Source organism: Symphalangus syndactylus, chromosome 9 (assembly GCF_028878055.3).
Source record: "Symphalangus syndactylus isolate Jambi chromosome 9, NHGRI_mSymSyn1-v2.1_pri, whole genome shotgun sequence".
Classification (NCBI taxonomy): Eukaryota; Metazoa; Chordata; class Mammalia; order Primates; family Hylobatidae; genus Symphalangus; species Symphalangus syndactylus.
Window position 1 is genome coordinate 83,322,458 of NC_072431.2, and position 20,498 is coordinate 83,342,955.

Consider the following 20,498-nt stretch of genomic DNA (forward strand, 5'->3'; position numbering starts at 1 on the left):
TTAAGGTGTTTAACATGATATTTTGTTTGTTATACCTATACATAGGGAGAGGATCACTACAGTCAAACAAATGGACATATCCACCACTTTACCTAGTTACTTTTGTGTAGGAGCACCTAAGGTCTATTCTCTTAATCAATATTGCATCCTGAAGATTTGCTCAGGGAGCAGATTCTGTCTCTTTTAGAACAGGGGTTGGACACTTTGGCTTGCATGTTGGAGTCACCTGGGCAGATGCTAAAAATGTGGGTACCTGCTTCTACCTCCAGAGGGTGGCAGATTGAGTTGGCCCTGGTGGGGCCTGGATGTCAGACTTGCTTTAAAAATGCTCCCCAAATAACACAGTGCGAATTCAGGGTTGAGACCTGCTGTGATTCTTGAGCTTGGTTGTGTGTTGGAAACACTAGGGAGTTTTTAAAAATACTGACACCTGGGTCTCACCACTGGAGGTTCTGACTTCACAGCTGAGGCCTGAGCTTCCGGATTTTAGCGATAAAAGGTGGACAACGGCCTTTGAGAACCACTGTTGTATATTTGCAGTTCTCAACTTAGGTGCGTGTCCCAGCCTCCAGGAGAGCTGGCCCTTGGCTCATTGAGGCTGGAACGTGCTGCAGGATGGTTCCAGGGTTTGTGACCCTGCTGTGGAGTTTAGAGGACAGCCAACAGTCACGTATCGGTTATCAGAGGCAGAGGCAGGCGACCCCATGGGCTGCCTTCCACTTGGGTGGTGGCTCTATTTCGCCAGGGCAGAGTGGGCTGTGTGACCCCCCACAGTGGAGAGAATGCGGTGACATGAAGTGTGTGAGTGGGCAGCATGGTGGGTGTCTGCTCCTGGACACTTGACCCATCTTCCTTCCCCTCCCTCCTCCCACTTCCCGGCAGAAGCTCAGGGCCCGGGATCATGCCAGGCTGTGCGCTGGCAAAGATCAGTCTCCAAGAGCAGTCTGGATCACAGAATCACAGTTCAGGGTCAACATAAGTACTGACTTACCAATCAGGATGTGTTATTTCACACTCTCAATTAGTTTACATAATTGGGAGTTCATTGTATTTGGACAAGGTGGAAAGTTGCCCAAGAGCTTTGTGGGTGTTTTAAACAAAATTTCAAAAACATTCTCTGGCTAAGTGATCTGAGAAGCCCCCTCCTGCACTTCCGACTGCTCAGGGGTGAATTGATGGCAACAGTGCTGACCCCCAGGCTGCGCTGAGTTCAGTCCCGCATGTGTTTAGTGCAGCACCCAGTGTCTTGGCCTGAATGCCTGATTCTCCAGGGCTCTGACGGCAATGCATTCCCTTCTCACGAGGCCCCCGAGTGCCCCCAGTCATGGACTGGCTTTCCTGCTCTTTCCTCAGAGCATGTGAGGATTCCCTGTCAGGACTGTCCCCCACCCGGTCGTGGTGGCTTTGGATAAGGCACATCCTAGGATGCACCTAGGGCTGAGGCCCCACCATCCCCAGCTCCCCCTGTGGGGACCGAATGACTGAGCGTCCTCCTGCCTCCCAGTCTCAGTGTCCTTTTGCACCCTGTGGTGAATCCCAGATCCTGCTGGGCGTGGTGGTGTCTCAGGTGACCCTGCACAGCCTGCTGGCTGGGCAGCCCTCAGCACGTTTCCTTATCTGTCCTTGATGCCAGCTCCACCCGTGAATGACAGTGAGACTGCTAAATGAGGAAGCATGCTGGTCTTTGGGAGTGGCAGTGTAGGGGACTCTGAGGCATGTGTCCCATTTTGCACTCGAGGTCACGTGGTTCCCAAGGCTCTGGGTGGGTAGCACCCAGTGTCTGGAGGGAAGGAAGCTTGGGTGAAGACAGCTAAATGCCTGGTGTGGGGACTGGCCAAGGAGATGGGCAGCGTCCAGTCATGTGACCTTTGGAGACCATGTTACCATGTCATGTTTTGGTGGACAATGAGCATGTCACCGTGACAAGAGGGGCACAAGACTGTGTAAAGAAAAAGCCACTGCCTGTCCCTCCCTCCACAGAGACCCCCAGCTGCATGGAGTGGGTGAAGCTGCACATCACCTGCAGATCACCGGGGTCTGTATTCACTGGGGGTTTCAAGGGGCCTGAGATTTCTGCACTGAGTACGCATGGCCTTTGTAAGGAGAGGATGCAGGATTTTTTTTTTTTTTTTTTCCTGGCTGGGAACTGGCAGGGAAGTAAGGGCAGCTCTTCCCCAGCACCTGGGCCTCAGGCTGGGAGCAGGGTGAGCATAGGTGTGAGAGATCAGGGTGTGGGTGCCATGGGTGCAGGCAGATGCAGGTACCCCCCCCCGCCCCGCCCCTGCAGGGCTTTGGTTGCTGCCCTTTGCCCGTGAACGTCCCTGTGTGGCAGCTTGGGTTTTGTTCCCTTTCTCCTTGGTTTTTCTGAGAAGGGGTACCTTGGGGAGCTGAGGGTGGGAGGGCGGATCGCCCAGAGCCCTGCAGGTGCTCTCCAGTGCTGGCAAGGTCCCTCTTGTCCCCTTATCAGCCCCTCCCAGAGGTGACAGCCATCTGTGTGGTGGCAGCTCTCTCCTGCTCCCATGAGGTCTCCCTTTTCCTCTCTTTTCCTGGATTTGACTTCTTAACTGAATAGAAAAATATATAGGCATGGACAGTTTTGTAGTAGTGTTCAGAGAATAGGCCTTAACAATATCATTATTCAATTCATGATTTCATTGTTCAAACTGCCCAATCTCATTGTATTACAGCCAGTTCTTTGTTGTACCTTGGAATTTGTGTGTGTGTGTGTGTTTTGTCGTCTGTGTTTTTTTGTTTGTTTCCTTTTGATGCATATAATGTAATATTCTTGGTGAAGGCCGTACCTCCCCTTTCTGCAGGTGTGAGTGGGAGGGCTGCAGGTTGCGGACTGAGACCCGAGGCTACACTGCTGGCCCCTGCAGTTTTACCAGAAGCTCAAGGATAGGATGGTTGTAGGGCCAGGCCCCTTGTGGTCCCAATCAAGACCAGGGCAGCTGAGGAGGGTGGAGGAGGAGGGGTGCTGGGCTGTGGTAGGGGGGAGGCCAGGCGACAGGAAGAGACTGCTTCAGGTGTGGTCATTTCACGTTGATGTGAAGTGCGTAAGAAGTAATTAATTGATGGACTCAAACAATTAAATGATTCCCTCGGGGAGTGCTCAGGAATTAAGCTTCAGTGAGGAAAAAGAAATGTAAAAGTCATGTGTGTCTTCATTGAGATATGTGGCTCTTCACAGGTTCCAGGGAGCTTGGTTTGCTTCCATATGTTTCTATGTGTTTTTCTAATCTTCTGCAATGATAGAACATCATACTAAAGAAAACTATAAATCACTCCCTTTGGAAGAGAGATTTGGGGTAGAGAGAGAGTGTTTTACTAAGTGCTAGGGTTTCCTTTGGATTTAATTCAGAAGTCAGTGCCTCAGTGCCGGGGCTCCTAACCTGTGGCCTGGGCTCACCTGTTCACCCCTCACCTCCTTACCTCTCAGGGCCAGGGCTCCTAACAGGTGGCCCAGGGCTCACCTGTTCACCCCTCACCTCTTCACCCGTTCAGAGCTCACCGACTTATTAAAGAAGTACTGAACCCTCAGCGTGTCTCAGCTTGGACAGACTTTAGAGCTGAATAAGACCTGATCCTTGTCCCCACCTTGGACAGCTGGCTGCTACTGCCTCTGTCCCCAGAAAGCAATCCAAGAGCTCTCTGAGCTGGCAGTGCAGAGGTACGGAGCTTGTTGTTTATGCAGACCTTCTCTGGAGAGGTGAGCATTGATCTTGGTAGGCAGCGTACCAAAGCTAGCAAATGAACCGCCTGAGGAAATGTCCCCAAGCTGTGGCTTCTCATAGGTCACCAGACATCAGAGTGTGAAGCAAAAGTGCTTTGCTTCTCCCACCTCAGCCCCACCTGCAGCCACCTGAAAAGAGTGGTTCTGGAAGTCCCTGGTGTAACTTTGGTGTAGCACATGGGCCGTGGGCTCTGTGTGCACACTTGAGACCCAGCCCAAGTCACCACTGCCATGGAGTCACCTGTGGACCCTGGGGCCGGGCTAGTCAGAGCAGTGGATGCGATGAGGAGCTGGGGGCCTTGAGTGGAGGGGCAGCTCTCAGTGAGAAGAGGGTGCCTTTGGCTGCATCTGTCCCTGGAAGGGAGCCAGGAACCAACCCCTCTACAGTGGAGATGCTGATGGGTGGCCTTGTCCTGGAGAAGGGGCCAGGATGGAAAGGACGGACCTCTAGGAACAGCCAGCGCCCTGGCTTCCTGACAGGCAGCTCCCAGGTGGGGAGAAGGGCTTGTTTGACACAGGTGTGAGGTTTGCAGATGCAGGGTGATGAGGTGGGGACCGTAGTCAGAATGCAGAACCTGACCCTCCACCATCACGGACCACCCATCTGTGAGCAGCACATGCAGCTGTGGGGCCGTGTTGGAGCACAGGGTGGGTGTGAGTGAGGGTGTGAGACTGTGCGTGAGTGTGAGTATGAGAGACTGTGCGAGAATGAGTGTGAGACTGTGAGGCTGTCTGTGAGTGTACAAGACTATGAGACTGAGTGTGAGTGTGACAATGTGTGTAACATGAGAAACACTGTGAGAGACTGCACGTGTGTGAGTGCCAGTGAGTGTAGTGTAAGTATATGAGAAGGTGTGAGAGCATGAGTGTGTGTGTCTGCTTGTGACTGTTGTGTGAGTGTGGGTGACAGTATTAGTGCAAGGGTGTGTGAGTGTAAGAGTGTGTGGGAGACTATAAGAGTGTGAAGTGTGCAGGTGTGTGAGTGACGTGGGTGTAAGAGTGTGTGTGCAAATGCATGAGTGGCTGAGTCTGCATGAGTGTTATGAGAAAGTGTGTGTAAGAGACCATGTGAGAGTGAGTGTTCATACACGTGTCTGCAAGTGTGTGGGTGTGAAAAAGTGCCGGAGACTGGGAGCACATGAGAGTTTGACTGTGTGCATGTGAGTGTGTGGGTATGTGTCTGTGAGAGAGGTGCGGGGTGTGTGGGAGGGGCAGCCCTAGCCTCCAGGGCGCACTCCTAGCATGGTCCATTCTTCATGGATGGGGCCCGTTTTGGAATCCCACTCTGAGCTTAGTTCCTGCTCACTGTCTCACCCGTGCCGTAGGGCCTTCCTTGGTTCTTTCTTGTACACAGCAGACATAGGTGCCATGGTCTGGCTTCCATCGCCATCTCTGCCCTAGACGTTATGCACCGATTAAAGGGAGGCAGCGCCTGGTGGAACGTCCTGGGCCTGGATGTGGCACCGGGGCCTTGACTGGATTCTGTTCCACTAGTGGGCTTCCTGGGCATCTACCTTGGACCCAGCGTGGCGTCTCACGTTCAAGTTGTCTTGCCTGAAGACGACAGCTAGTGGGCCTGCCTTGGGTCTCTGTTGAACAATTAAAGGAGCACAGAGATTCCCTTTGTTGAATAATTAAAGAAGGGAGAGAGAGACCCCTGCTGCAGGGCGCCTTGCATTGTAACCTCTGGGAAGCATAAGCCCTGCTCGCTATAGATGAGAATGTCACTTCCACATCTCCTCTGAGCATATTGGTCCAGAAAACTACCTCTCACATTAATTTTCATATGGCTATCAGACACGGGAGATTTATCAGAGGGAAGGGAAAGTGTAAGGATCAAACACATGAGTTTGGGAGAATACAGGAACTAATACTAATGCAAAATTAGAACGGGATTTGGGGAAATTCAGTACAGCAGCACAGAGTACTAAAAATAAAAGAAGCTTTGTTCCTCTCCAAGATAATCTCTGTGTTGTTTCCCTAATTTTAAAAGGTAATACATATTACTAGCGAAAACACTGAAAGATAGAAACATTTACGAAAAATATGAATAGTGCCTAGAATTACACAATCCAGAGAGAAGCTTTTATGAGCATTTTAGGACATTTTCTTAGTTTTTAAAATAAAAGTGAAACCACACTACACATGCATCTTTGCCCACTGTCTTTTGTCACTTAATGTTGTAGCGTGTTTGCCCACTTCAAGTCCCATAAAACTTGACTTTTAATGACAACATAAACAGTCCGTTTCGAGTGAGGCCCATTATAACACTTACTGCCTGCAGCTGTGTGCCAGGCTCCAGCCTTTGCTGCATTATCTGTAGGACCTCCTAAGCCAGCTTTGTGTCGTTCTCATTTCATTCTGGAGATGGCTTTGAGGACTCGTCCCCTGTGAGCAGAGAGGCAGAGTCCACCCCTGCCAAGTGGCCCTGGGCTAGCCTCTGAGTGAGCATCTACTGCTGGTGGCAGGACGTGGGTTCGACGGCAGCTCCCGCCAGCTCGGTAGCAACACCTTGAGCAAGCTGCCCTCTCTCTCCTTCTCTGACCTTCCCTGTAGCCAAGGACTCTCAGATGGGAAGAACTTGAAAACCGTCCCTTCTTCCTTTTCTCTAGACTGCTGTGCACTCAGACCCTTTGGAAATGCACCCCCACCAGGTTCTCTGCTGGACCCCATGTATTTACTTAGACACTTGGCAGATTTCCTAAGACTGGGAAGAATAAGCCATTGTTAAATCTGAAATTCATGCGAGAGACAGAAGAATTTGTGAAACCTTTGCTGGCTGCCCCATCAGGACATGTCCAGGAGGAAGAGTGCCCCTTCCTCAGCAGGATGAGCGTAGCCTTCTTGATCCCAGGGCCCATGGGGCCCCTGTCTGCCCTGTGTAGGCTTTTTGAGGTGGGAAGGGATGGAAGGGAAGGAAAGGCACCAGTGGGTAAGGAAGAGTGACCGCAGAGGAATAGAGTTGGCAGTTGTGGATTTTAAAGTCAGATACACGTGGTGACAAATCATTGCTCTCTGCTGACTTGCTGGGTGGTGTAGGATGAGTACTCAGACCTGAGCCTCTGTTCTCCTTGTCTGCAAAAAAGACGTAGCAGGCCGCCTTAATGGAGTGATTATGGGCTTTTCTCTATGAGAGCACCTGCCCAGGCTTAGACTGTCACTGTTGCTGGATAAACGTTGGTCTCCTGTTTTTCTTTCTTTTGTAACTACCTCCTGGGCAGACGTGGGTGCATCCTAGCACTTAGTGGTGTTGCAATATCTTAAACTCTGTTTCATTTTGCCCTGTTTTTTCCGGCGTTTCAAAATAAACTTCTCCATTTCCAAGGTTTGCAGTCCGAGAGGAAGGGATCTCCACACCCCACAGAGGCCTGAGCCTTGCTGACCTTGTGTGCCTGTGTCTTTTCCCTTTTGGGAATGGAAAGCAGGACCTGCAGGGCTGAAGCCACACTTTCTGTACAGGCCACATCCTGGAATCCAGGGCCTGGTGGCGCTTTTGCAGGTGCCTTGACTCCCCCATTCGTCCTGCGCTTGCAGAGCCTCTTTCTGGCCTCAGACCCACAGCCGCTCTCCGTCGCCAAGTTCCCTCAGTTGTGGAAACCATCTTATTCCTGGTGGTCCCAGTGGCAGGATACTGAGAAGTATTGATCCATCCAGAGGGAGAAGCATGTAGTTCTGCTTAACCAGACATGGTGCCACACAGATTTTAGCACAAGCACTGGAGGTGGGATAGTAAGAACATTTTTTTTTTTTGTTGAGACTTTGAGACTTTTTTTGAATGAAGAACACTCTGTTTTTCATTGTAATTCTTTCGGGAGAGAGAGAATTGAGGAAAAGTTTCAAATCCGTGTGTTCAACAGGGACATTGCTGGGGCCAGCTCACAGAATGCCTGTGTTTCAGAGCCTCCTCTGGTTTGGGAGGCCCAGGACGGAGCCCACTGTTGGCTCCGTGTCAGCTCATGCACAGATTGTATTCCCTGGCTGCTCTAAAGGAGACATGTTGAAGGAAACCTCCAAGTTGAAAGGTTAGAAAAAGTCCAAGTGTCTTGCATTGAGACTTATGTTTTAGTCCTGGAAATTCCTCTTCGGACCCTGTTACGACCTGGATTTGCCTTTGAGTTAAGCTGCAAGGCTGTGCTGGCTGTTGTCAGCTAACCCTAATGGGACCTCAGTTTCTGAAGCCAGTGAGTTTCCAGCCTCAGGCCTGAGGTCAGAGTACGTTAACATGCGCTTCCCAGCCGCCTTCTCCAGATCAAAGAGAACACTTGACCACACTGTCCACAATTTTCTTATTATTATTATTACTATTTTTAGTTGAGGCATAATAATTGTACATATTTATGGGGCACAGTGTGATATTTTGGTAAATGTATACAATGTACAATGCTCAAATCAAGGTGATCTGCATAGCCGTTTTTTCTGTGTGCTTCATGCAACACTGCATGTTGGAATGATATTGCCATGTCATTTTTGGTAAAACACCACATACTGTCTTGCATGTTGAACAGAAGTACTATTCCCTCCCCTTTGAAAATTACCTCTCTGGAAGTGACCTCTGAAGTTCTAGGCTGTGGGTGGACTGTAATGTCAGTACAGGGCAGTGGAGCTCCTGGTGCCCTCCACGGATAGGTCCTCCCTGGTGGAATGAATTCCCTTGAGGCCAGCGGCATGGCTCCTTTTTCCAGGGAGGGGACCAGGCTCTCAGTCACTTGCCTGTGGCCATGGCACTTCCTTTCCGTCACTAACACCCAGGGCTATCGCCTGCCACCTTGATTGCTTCAGGAACAAACTCCACGTCTGAGCTGAGCACCAGGTGGTGCGTGGGGCCAGCCTGACTTTGTGACCTCACACCTCCGCTAGCCCTCTTTAAACTCATTCTTGGAATGGCTGCAAATGCATGTGTGTGTTGAAGAGCACTGGAGTGAGGGTGGTCCCCTCCCTGGCCTGCAGCACTTGCGTCCTGTGGAGGGTGGTGAGTGCGAGGACGAGGACCACTGCACCATGGGGATGAGTGTGCTGTAGTGAGGGGCTGCTGTGTGAGTAGGACTCTCAGATATGCCATTTCATTTCATTTAATCCTCCCCCTTGTGGGAGGGAAAAGAGAGCAAGCATTATGCTCATTTTACCCATAAAGAAATGGGGGCTGAGGATGTCCTGCAGCTGCTGAGGGATACACGTGAGACCCCAAATCCCAGGTCCTAACGCACACTTCTTCCTCCTTCTTTCCCTGGATCTGTGGAGGGAGCTGCTGGGAACCGAAGAGAGGATGGAAGGAAGAGGTGGAAGGTTGCTTGGAAGGACCTGGGTTTGGATCTCCCTTGCTTGGTCGCTGTTGTGTGGTGCTGAGCAGACATCCCATGGGACAGGGAGGGTGGTGTCTGGCCTGGCTCAGCCCAGGAGCCTCCTTAAGCCCCACCTGAGTGGCACCTCGTAGCTGGTAGGGTCGGGCAGTGGAGCCCCCCCATGCTGCAGACAGAAACAAGAACCCTTACAGCAGTCCTGCTGCTCCTCTCAGGCAGGCATGGTGGGTCGACGTCCTGTCCCTTTCTGTGGGACCTTCTCTTTATCATGCCAACCTTTGCATTCCTGTGAGCTTCTGAAGTCTCTGGATGTAGAAGGTGTCAGTGGCATATCATGGGTTCAGCACGACTGTATGTCACTATCATGATGTATTTCACTTTGGAGGGCGACCATCAACCAATTTGGAACAAAGTCATTCTAAGAGGAGCCTTATGTGGGCCACTCATGTTAATGAATCAAACTCCATCTTTCAGTGAAATGCTACTCTGCACTCTTCACTTACAGGGAGTATGTATTTATAGTTTAAATCTAAACTGTAGGGGACAGTGTTGTTGGGTTTGAATTTTCAGACTATGTCATCAATAGAAACATTCTTCTTTTAATAGCTGGCAGCAGGTTTTTCCTAACTGCCAAATGATAAGAATCCCTGGGAAGAGGTTTTAGAAAATTAGATCTCAGCCCAACCCCCATTTTCCCCAACACAGAGAACAGAATTTGGTCAAGAGTGGGGACCCCGGGGATCTGTGTCAGGAATAACCGCCTGTGGTGTTTCTGGCAAGGAAAGATTGGGATGGTGAATGTTTATTGTTGATGCTTGAAATAATAGGTTTGTTCCCTCTCCAGAATTTCTCATTGCTAAGATTCAAATTATCATAGTCGGGCCACACTCTGCCCGAGGTCACCGCAGGTGTGTGGTCCTCAGGGCACTCTGGTCCTGACAGGACACCAGGGGTGGCATGCGGGGGCCTCCTTCCCAGCTGGGTCATTGTCAGTCCCACCCAGCATTCCATCCGGGCACTGTCCTTTCCCAGCACTGCGAGTGAGTCTGGGTGCTTGGTCCTGTCTCCGAGTGGCCTGTTCTGGAAGGAGCATGCTGACCTGGGGAAGCTGCACATTTCCAAAGCTGTGGCCTTGTTCATCCCTGAGAGTCTAAGAATGCCCTGGGTTTCCCATCAGCTGCCTTCAGCAACCACAGCATCTTCCCAGAGCAGTGGTGACCAGGATGCAGCATACAGCACCTTTGAGAAGCAGCAGGCAAGATTTAAGGAAAGGGCACCTCACTCCGCCTTAAGGAAGTGCCCTGCAGCCCGCTTGTCTCCCTTTTAACAGGCTCCTCTGCTGAACAGCCCCTGGGCGGGAGACTCAGGAAGCTGAGCCTGGGGCAGTACGACAATGACTCTGGGGGGCAGCTGCCCTTCTCCAAATGTGCATGGGGAAAGGCTGGTGTGGACTATGCCCCGAACCTGCCGCCATTCCCCTCACCAGCGGACGTCAAAGAGGTATGTGCCACAGCCAGGTCCCAGTTTCTGGGCCCATTCCACTCCCTTTCTTGTCCTGGAACCCCGAGTGAATGGGCAATGACCAGGCCTTGTCCCTGAATACAGCCCATGTTACCCTCCGCACCCACCTTCCGTCCTCACAAATGTGGTCATGGCTCCTCTGTACCTGGCAAGCGGTGTGGCTGGGAGAACACAGTGTACAGTCAGCTGGCCTGGCTAATTCACCCCAGGGATAGCTATGCTGGTGAGGCCACCTCACTCAGGGCACCCGAGCCTCTATGTTCTAATCTGTAGAATGGGCACAAGGAGCACAGCATGTGGGTGGGTTGTGTGGGTTCGAGGTAGGGCTCTTATAGGCCTGGCCTTAGCCATTCTCCATAGCCCGACAGCAGCAGCCAGTGGCACACACAGCCTTCCTTCAGGGTCATCACAATCACACAGAGTCCTCAGTCCTCCCTCCGAGACCTTCTAGGAGGTGACCCACAGGTGAGGCCACAGACGAGAGCGTCTTGCTCTTCCAAGAGGCCTAGGTAAGGCTTCTAGTCAGAATGGATGTAAAGCAGGTTGGTGTATCCAAAACGATTAATTATTTTAGACATGGGTAGGATTTCTTTTCAAGTTGGCAAAGTTGGAAGCTACAGAATTCACAAGAAAAAAAGCTATTCATAGTCTTGACTCACAAACGAAACCACTGTTAATATTTAGAATATTTCTGCCTGGCCTTTTTTCTATGCTATGTATTAAAAATACTACATGTTTTTATGCATCTGTGAATATATTAATACCATGGGTAAGGACTGTTTTATCCAGCTTTTTCGCTTAATATTGTGATACTCATTTACCTGTACCATTACAAACTCTGTCTACTTCACTTATTAGCTGTATATTGTATTAGAAGGATGGGCCATAAGATACCTTCCATTTCCTTTACTGTTGAACGTGAAAGTGTTTTCCAGTTTTCCACGGCTAGGAGAGGTGGGCTGGTTTTGTCCCGTGGATCCAGACCTCAGCCTCCTTGTCCTACTCTCAGAGGAGGGGTTTGCTCAGTGGGCCAGCCTGGGGGAGCCACAACCACAACTGTTTGGAGGGGCCTTCACTTGACTCCCTGTTCTCACATTCTACTCCCTGTGCCAATTTCAGACAATGACCCCTGGCTATCCCCCGGACCTCGATATTATCGACGGCAGAATTTTAAGTAGCAAGGAGTCCATGTGTTCAACTCCAGCATTTCCTGTGTCTCCAGAGACACCGTATGGTAAGAATGAAGTAACACTAGCTGCATGCTGCTCCATGCCCAAGGAGGGTGACAACAGCTCCTTGCTCTGCTTTCTTTTCCAGTGAAAACAGCCCTGCGCCATTCTCCGTTCAGCCCACCTGAGCCCCCGCTGAGCAGCCCAGCCAGTCAGCACAAAGGAGGACGTGGTAAGAAATCCACCCGTGAGTCACAGGCACGCGGCAGCTCAGGTGCTGCATCGCAGGGTCGCCATTTTTACAGAGAAGAACTCTTATGCAGAAATGTTTCCATTTGAGTCATATCTCAGAAGCCTTTGATGAGGACAGATCTTGCTGGGGAAGATGTAGGGATGTGGCCGTGAAATCCACTGTGTGGTGGCAACCTGGCCTTGCATCGCTGCCTGGCATCCTGTGGGGAACCCTCCTGTTCAGCCTCTTCATATGCAGTTGATGGGACCGTCAGTGGTGCCTGTCGGGCAGCTTAGCATTGGTGCTTTTGAAGAAACTAGAATGCCCACCCCACACTTTACGTTCTCTGTGGAGGTTGTGCCGCACGAGCGCCCCTAGCTCTGCCACCCCAGCTGCCTTCTCACGCGTGCCTTGTGGCCCCTCCTGTCTGTTATTAGTGGGTGCCTAATTACTGTCTCTGGATCTCTGCAGGAACTCAGGGGCTCTGTCCATGGCCTGATCGCGTCCGTCTGTCTGCATAGCTGGCTCAGGCGAGAGAGTGTTAGCGGGCAGTGTTTAGGGCGAGTTACTGTGCACTTCTTCTGGGTGGACTTGAGGACTTGCCTGAGAATCCAGGACAAGGCCGAGCTTGGGCAGGTGGAGAGAGAATGTAAACCTAAAGCTCGTGCACATTTCAAAATCACTCTTCTCTGGGAGTGTTGTTCATTACGCTGCTGCTTTTCTGCCCTGGCGAAGGATGCTGTTAATGGTTATTAGGCACGTTACCTGAGACTGAGAGACTTTCATTAACTTATATTTTCATCTGCCCCTTACCCAGGAGTGTTGTGATCATGACAGCTAGCTCCATTCTCCCTCTTTCTCCATAGTAAACCAAGCCTGTGGACTATGTAATAGAAAGACATCCTTCTCCTAAAATTCCCTTTATGGTTTCAGGACCACAAATTGCTGTCTTCATATGTAGCATATAGCAGTTAAACTGCCCGTATTTCTCAGTAAATGCTACTGAAATTTAAAATAAGCTGCATTTTAATGTCTACATTATGTGAGCATTACATGAGAAGTGTGTATGTTCCAATATGCATTAGCATGATGGACTCACACACAGGTAGCCATGCATCTGTTCTATATTTTTTATCATTTCAATAGATGCAGAAAGAGGGATGTCCCTTCCATCCCATGTAGCCTCTCCTCCTCATGGAGGTGACTGTACTTGGCTCCTAGCTTGAAAGCGTTCAGTAGGTTTGGTTTGGCATCTAGCCCTCTGGCCTGGAATCCTGTCTTCTCCAGCAACACCAAAACCGGGTTTGTTTGAAATAGGTAGATGACAAACAGTGGAAGGTGGGTAATAAGCCTGAGGAAATAAAATACTAGAAACAGCCTGCAAACTCATTAACAGCTCCTGAGGGAGGCCTCTAAGATCACTGTATTGAGCATAAGAGAATGTTGAGCCCTGCCTAACTCCAGAAGGGTCTAGGAGGCTGCAGGAAGCCTGGGTGCTCAGTGTGGGGTACCCAGTGGCCTGGCTGTCTTATGCTGGCCCGATTGTCCCAGCCTGGAGATGAGATCCGTGTCCTGTGCGTGGATGAGCGCTGCACCATGTGTGGATGAGGATGGCTCTGCACACCAGCATGTGTTAGATTCCAGTGGCTCCAACTTGTCCTGAGTACTATCTGCATGTACATATTCACATGGAAGAAGTCAGGGCTTTGCCTTTAAATATAAAAAGGTGACATGATAACAATCTTAATGTGAGCCTTCTAGATTTTTATTTCAGCAGTCCCCAGGGAGGGTCAACTTCACATTAGCCCACAAGGAGCACAGAGATAACAACACAGTGCTGACTTAGTGGACGCTTTCATCAGACAGCGTGGTGAGCCAGTGCTCTTGCCAGGAGGCCCCACCCACTCTCCAAAGTCAAGTGGAGTTGTGAGACTCCTCCAAGGGCACAGTAATAACAGAGGTAGCTCGCCCATACAGAATGTGTCCCCTGATCTTTATGATTTCCTTCCACTTCACAGTCACATTCTATGGGTCACTCTTATTGTTACCCCCATTTTCCAGGCAAGGAAATTGACACGAAGAAGTTGAGTAGCTAGTAAGTGGCAAAGTCAGAGTTTCGGCTCCATCAGCTGACTCCACAGTCATGGGCAGATCATACAGGGCTGATGTTTCACTTTGTCTCGTCTAACCTAGAAGTGACCTGACGTCACAACTAAAAAGCACATGGAAAGTCTCAGAGTCATGGAATAACCATGTAATTCGTACATTTAGGTAACCCCTATGAACCTCCACCCCCTTATCTAAAAATGCAGACTATAGTACCTGCCATTCACAGCCACTGTGCAGTTTTGAAGTAGTAGGCTTTAGGCATCTGCAGTAATGTTTAACTGTGTATCATTTAGGCCTATACTGATGTGCATATAAGTGACAGTATTTGCTTTAAAATACCATTAGGGAGAGGCTTCACTTCCCGGAGGGTGAATTAGACATACTTTTCTCTATTTCTTCTGCCAAGTACAAGTTAAAACCTTGGACAGTAAGTATAAGACAAATATAAGGAAGTTCTGAAAGATGGGGAGAAATAGGCCAGCTAGCCATGGACCTCAGGGCCCAGGGACCCGGTAGGCCTTATTTATAATATCGATGGGCCAGGAAACAATCTTCAGAGGACTAAAAGTAACTGAACCATGCAGAACATGTTTTCCAACCACAATGGACTCACTAGAAACCAGCAACAGAAGGGCAACAGGAACACCTTCAACACTTGGAAACTAAACAGCACACTTATAAATAATCTATGGGTCAAAGAGGAGGTCTCGAGGGAAATCCAAAAACATACTGAACTGAATGAAAATGAGGATAAAATATCAAAAATTGTGAGACATGGCTTTATCCACTGCTTTAATACAGCAACACTGAGAGGAAATTTTGGGAAAGAAGAAAATTCTGAAATGAATAGTTTATGCTCTTACCTCCATAACCTAGAAAAAGGAGAACAAACTAAACCCAAGGCAAGCAGAAGGAAGGAGATAATAAAAATCTAAGCAGAAATTTAAAAAGATACAGAGAAGTAATAGAGAAAATAAATGAAAGAGGTGGTTCTTTGAAAAGATCAATAAAGTTGACAAACCTCTAGCAAGACTAACAAAAAAATGGAGGACATAGATTACTGTTGTTAGGAAGGAAACAGGCACCATCACTAAAGACCCTGCAGACACCAAAAGAATAATGAAGGAATACACAAACTACTCTACACGCATAGTTTTTAAAACTTAGGTTAAATAGACCAGTTCCTTAATGAGCATGAACTGTCACAACTCACCCAATATGAAATAGACCACTTGAATACCCTGTAACTATAAGGAAATTGAACTATAATTTATAATCTCCCAAAAAAGAAATCTTCAGGTTTCACTGGATAATTCTACCAAACATGTAAAGAAGAATTAACGCGAATTCTACACAATACCTTCCAGAAAACAGAAGAGGGGGGAACATGTCCTAATTCATTTTGTGAAGCTAGTATTACCCTGATACCAAAACCAGGCAAAAAGAACAGAAATAGAAAACTACAGACCAATATCCCTCACAGATTCAGATACAAAACTCCTTAACAAAACATAAACAAATAGAACACAGCAATATATAAAAAGAATGACACACCGTAGCCAAATAGGACATATTCTGAGATGCAAGGCTGGTTTAGTATTTGAAAATTCATTCATGTAATACACTATACTAACAGGCTAAAGCAAAAGCTCACGACTAAATCAATCAATCCAAAAAAAGAATAAAAAGAGTTTGGCAAAATTCACATCATTCATGACTCAAAACTTCCAGCAAAATAGAAGACAGGAACTCCTTCAACCTTACAAAAAGCATCTAAAAAGCCCCACAGCTGACAGCACTCTTTTTCAACATAGTTCTGGAAGTTCTACAGAGACATAATATAAGAAAAGGAAATTAACAGATGAGAGGAAAGAAATAAAACTGTCCCTTTTTGCTGGTGACATGATCATCTACGTAGAAAGCCCCAGGGAATCTTGAGTCTGCTGCTGACATGATTGTCCAAATAGAAAATCCCAGGGAAGAGGAGGAGCTTGCAGTGAGCTGAGATTGCACCACTGCACACCAGCCTGGGTGACAGTGTGAGACTCTGTCTCAAAAAAAAAAAAGAAAATCCCAGGAAACAACAAAACAACAACAAAAAGTGAAACTGCTAGAACAAATTCAGCCAGTTTGCAGGATTTTAGTTCACCACACAAAAACTAGTTCTATTTCAGTATGCTAGCAATGCACCTGTAGAAGCTGAAATTAAAAATATAAGTCACGGCCCGGCAGAGTAGCTCACGCCTGTAATCCCAGCACTTTGGAAGGCAGGGGTGGGCAGATCACGAGGTCAAGAGATCGAGACCATCCTGGCCAACATGGTGAAACTCTGTCTCTACTCAAAATACAAAAATTAGCTGGGCATGGCAGTGTGTGCCTGTAATCCCAGCTATTCGGGAGGCTGAGGCAGGAGAATCACTTGAACCCAGGAGGTGGAGGTTGCAGTAAGCCGTGATTGCACCACTGCATTCCAGCCTGGCGACGAGCTAGACTCCATCTCAAAAAAAAAAAAAAAAAAAAAAATATATATATATATATATGCACACACATATATACGTAAGTATATATATATATACACATATGTATACATATATTTATGAAGAGGACATAGAGGTGGCATATGAGCACATATGTATACATGTGTGTATATATATGTGTATATATATATATATATGCCACTTATAATAGCTCAAAAAAATTAAATGGTTAGATGTAAACCTAACAAGCCATGCACAAGACTTCTGTGCTGAAAACTGCACAATGCTGATGAAGGAAACCACAGAATATCTCAGTAAGTGAGGAGACATACTGTTTTCATGGATGGAAAACTCAACGTAGTATAGCTGTCACTTCTTTCCAGATTGACAGACAGTTTTACCACAATTCCTATCAAAATCTCAGCAAGATTTTTTGTAGATATAGACAACATAATTCTAAAATTTATGTGGAAAGGCTAAGGAACCCGAATAGCCAAAACAACTTTGAGAAAGAATTAAGTGGAAAGAATGAGGTTACCTAATTGCAAGACTTATTGTATAGCTACAGTCATCAAGACTGTGGTGTGGATGGAGGAACAGACACTTAGGTTCATGAAACAGAGTAGAGAACCCAGAAACAGGCCTACACAGATATGCCCAGCTGAGTTTTTTGACAAAGGTACAGAAGCAAGTGGGGGAAGGTCAGCCTTTCAACAAATGATGCAGGAGCACCTGGGCACCCACAGGCAAAACAATGAACAGCTACCAAAGGCTTACACTTTATACAAAAATTAACTTAAAATGGATGATGGACTTAAATGTAAAATGTAAAACATAATATTTTTTAAAACGGGAGAAAATCTTTGGGATCACTAGGCAATGAGTTACGAGGTTAGAACAAAAGCATGAACCATAAAAGGAAAAGTTGATAAATTAGACTTTATAAAAATTAAACATTTTTGCCATGGAAAGGACCTGTGAAGAGGATAAAAAAGACAAACTGCAGAGTAGGAGAAAAGGTTTGCAAACCACATGTCCAGAAAAAGGAATATCATCTAGAAAGTATATAGTCTCTCAGCAGTAAAGAACAAACAATTCACTTGGAAAATGAGCCAAACTATTATTAAAAAGTCAAAAAACAACAGATGCTGTCAAGGCTGCAGAGAAAAAGAACATGTATACACTGTTGGAGGGAATGTGAATTAGTTAAGCCACTGTGGAAAGTAGTTTAAAGATTTCTCAAAGAACTGAAAACAGAACTGCTATTTGACCCAGCAGTCCCACTACTGGGTATATACCCAAAAGGAAAAAATTCATTCTACCAAAAAGACGCGTGCACTTGTATGTTTATCACAGCACAATTCACAATAGCAAAGACATTGACTCATCCTAGGTGCCCATCAACAGTGGATTGGATAAAGAAAATGTGGGACGTATATACCATCAAAATACTCCACAGCCATAAAAAAGAACCAAATCATGTCCTTTGCAACAACATGGATGCAGCTGTAGGCCATTGTCCTAAGCAAATTCAGTATCCCCTGAATTTAAAATAAAAGTTGAAATTAAAAAAAAGCCACTGACTAAATTAAATAAATTGATTTTTATTCAGGAGGAAAAAAAAAATTAGAAAATGGTCCAAAGAAAGGAAGAGACATGTCACCGAAGAGGACATAGAGGTGGCTTATGAGCACATGAAAAGATGCTCAACATCATTAGCCATTAGCAAAATATAAATTTAAGTCACACCTATCAGAATGGCTAAAATAAAAAATAGTGACAACATCCAATACTGGTGAACATGTGGAAAAACTAGACCCCTTATACATTGCTGCAGGGATTGTTAAAATGGTACAGCTGCTGTGGAAAACAATTTTGGCAGTTTCTTAAAAACAACCTACATCTGCCATATGACTCAGTGATTGCACTCCTGGTCATTTATCCCAGAGAAATAGACTTATGTTCAAATAAAACCTGCACAGAAACTCTTTTTATTTTAATAGCCCCAAACTGGAAACAATGTGGATGTCCTTCAACAGGCCAGTGGTTAAACAAATTGTAGTACCTCAATACCATGGAACACTTCTCAGCAATGAAAATAAGTGAATTATACACACAACAACCCGGATGGGTCTCTAAAACATTAGGTTGAGTGAGAAAAGTCAAAACCTGAAGTCTATATAGTGTATGATTCCATATATGTCACACTTTTTACGTGGCAAAATTGTAGATACAGAGTACAGATTCATGTCTGCTAAGGGTTGGGAGGGGCAAGAGTAGAAGGGGAATGGAGTAGCCAAAAAGGCAACAAGAGATTGGCAGAAGAGTGGTGGAGTAAGAGGTTGGGAAGGTGGAGCCAGGCCAGGAGTCGTTCTCTGTAGTTCCCAGAAGGTGGTGGTGTGGCATCCACATGCAATGTGAGGTCATTACCGAACTTCAAGATGGGGAGGTGACTGCTCAGATTTGCATTTTCACATACCACTGTGGCTGCTGCATGAAGAACACAGTGGGATGGACAGTGGGCTGGAACAGACCAAATGGTTTCAGAAGAGATAGGAGGAAAGCAGAACATTTGTGTAGGATTCAGGTGGTGCAATCAGCTGACCTTAACACAGTGGAATTGGAGCCTGACTGCTCTTTCTAATTTTATTGCTTTTGTCATTATTGTTTAAATTAGGTTCTGGCTTCTTGTTAGTTAGTATGCAGTTAGTATAACACTATCTCCATAAAATTCCTCTGTACATTGCATTACTAAAACATAACTTGATACCTCCTTAGTCAGCATAAGCCCCCATGTGTTAAGTTCTTTTCCAGACAACCACCAGGACAGGTGTCCAAGAGAAATAGCCCAGTTAGTTAAAGGCTGTAAGGACAGATTTTATTCAGGACTATTGCAACAGGAGAAAGTGCTGGGCTCAGCCCCCAAATGCAGCAAAGACAGCTGGAGATTTATGGCCAAGGAATAGAGCAAAAGGATCTGGTGGATGGAAAGTCACTAAGAAGGGACATCAAGGGTAGGGGGTTCTTGCTAAACTGGCCTAACATGGTTTCTGCTACAGGCAGGCCAGGGACTTAGACACAAAAGGTGAGGGATGAGGAGCTTGATGACATATCAAGGGTGATTAAATATCAAGTGTGGGGGATGAAAAGCAGGATTCTTGCTGGAACTGAGCTTGCCACAGTTGGACATGGAAGGCCGGTGTTGAGGCCTAGTGGAGAAGAGGGCTTGGAGGAGCCTGGCTAAGGTTTGGTCAAGGAGAGTCTGTCACAAGATAGACCCATCTGTATCCAGGCTAACCCGATAGGGTGACCAAATGCAGCCCGCACGCTTCTCTGTGTTTCTCTCCAGGTCCTTTGGGCACTTAGTTTATAATTTTTTATTTTTATGGGTACATAGTATAGGTGTGTATGGAGTACATGAGATGTTTTCACACAGGCATGCAGTGCGTAATTATCACATCATGGAAAACAGGGTATTATGGGCACTTAGTTTAGCCATAAGGCTTCCGTGCCAAGTGGCCTGGGAGCCAGCTGGGGCCAGCCTCTGCCACAGGCATCCTTCATCCACCCTTCCCACAAACAAGCGATTCTTCAATAAACAATAAACAGAATACACAAAAAGCAAACCAAAACATCTCTAGATTTATTAATAGATGGGTGAATTAAAGGAGTCTTTTCCAAATAATGTGACTAACAGGAGCCAAGGGGGATGGATGCCCAAAGCTGGGGCTTGCCAGAACCTGCTGGTACTGAGAGCTGATTGCTGAAGTGTGAGGAATTTTGTGAGCCAGCTGACAGCACATTGGCAGCTTGGGATCTGCCAGGGCGGGATTGTTTACACCACAGGATTTAGCAAACTTTATGAATCAACCCCTCCATCGGCCCCAAGCTTCCCTGACACACCAAATAGTAGAAATTCACTGCCTTTTTTTTTTTTCCATCTGCTTGTTGTTAGCTAAC

General features: G+C 47.1%; 1 protein-coding gene across 7 annotated transcripts in view; it reads left to right on the top strand.

The window, feature by feature from the left end:
• Positions 1-20,498, top strand: part of TNS3 (tensin 3) — a 314,080-nt gene that overhangs the window by 232,614 nt on the left and 60,968 nt on the right. For all 7 annotated transcript variants that reach the window (XM_055293200.2, XM_055293206.2, XM_063609575.1 and 4 more), the window contains 3 exons: positions 10,361-10,530; positions 11,671-11,785; positions 11,869-11,952. In XM_055293200.2, coding sequence (XP_055149175.1) covers positions 10,361-10,530; positions 11,671-11,785; positions 11,869-11,952 — 369 coding nt within the window. The remainder of the gene's footprint in view (positions 1-10,360; positions 10,531-11,670; positions 11,786-11,868; positions 11,953-20,498) is intronic.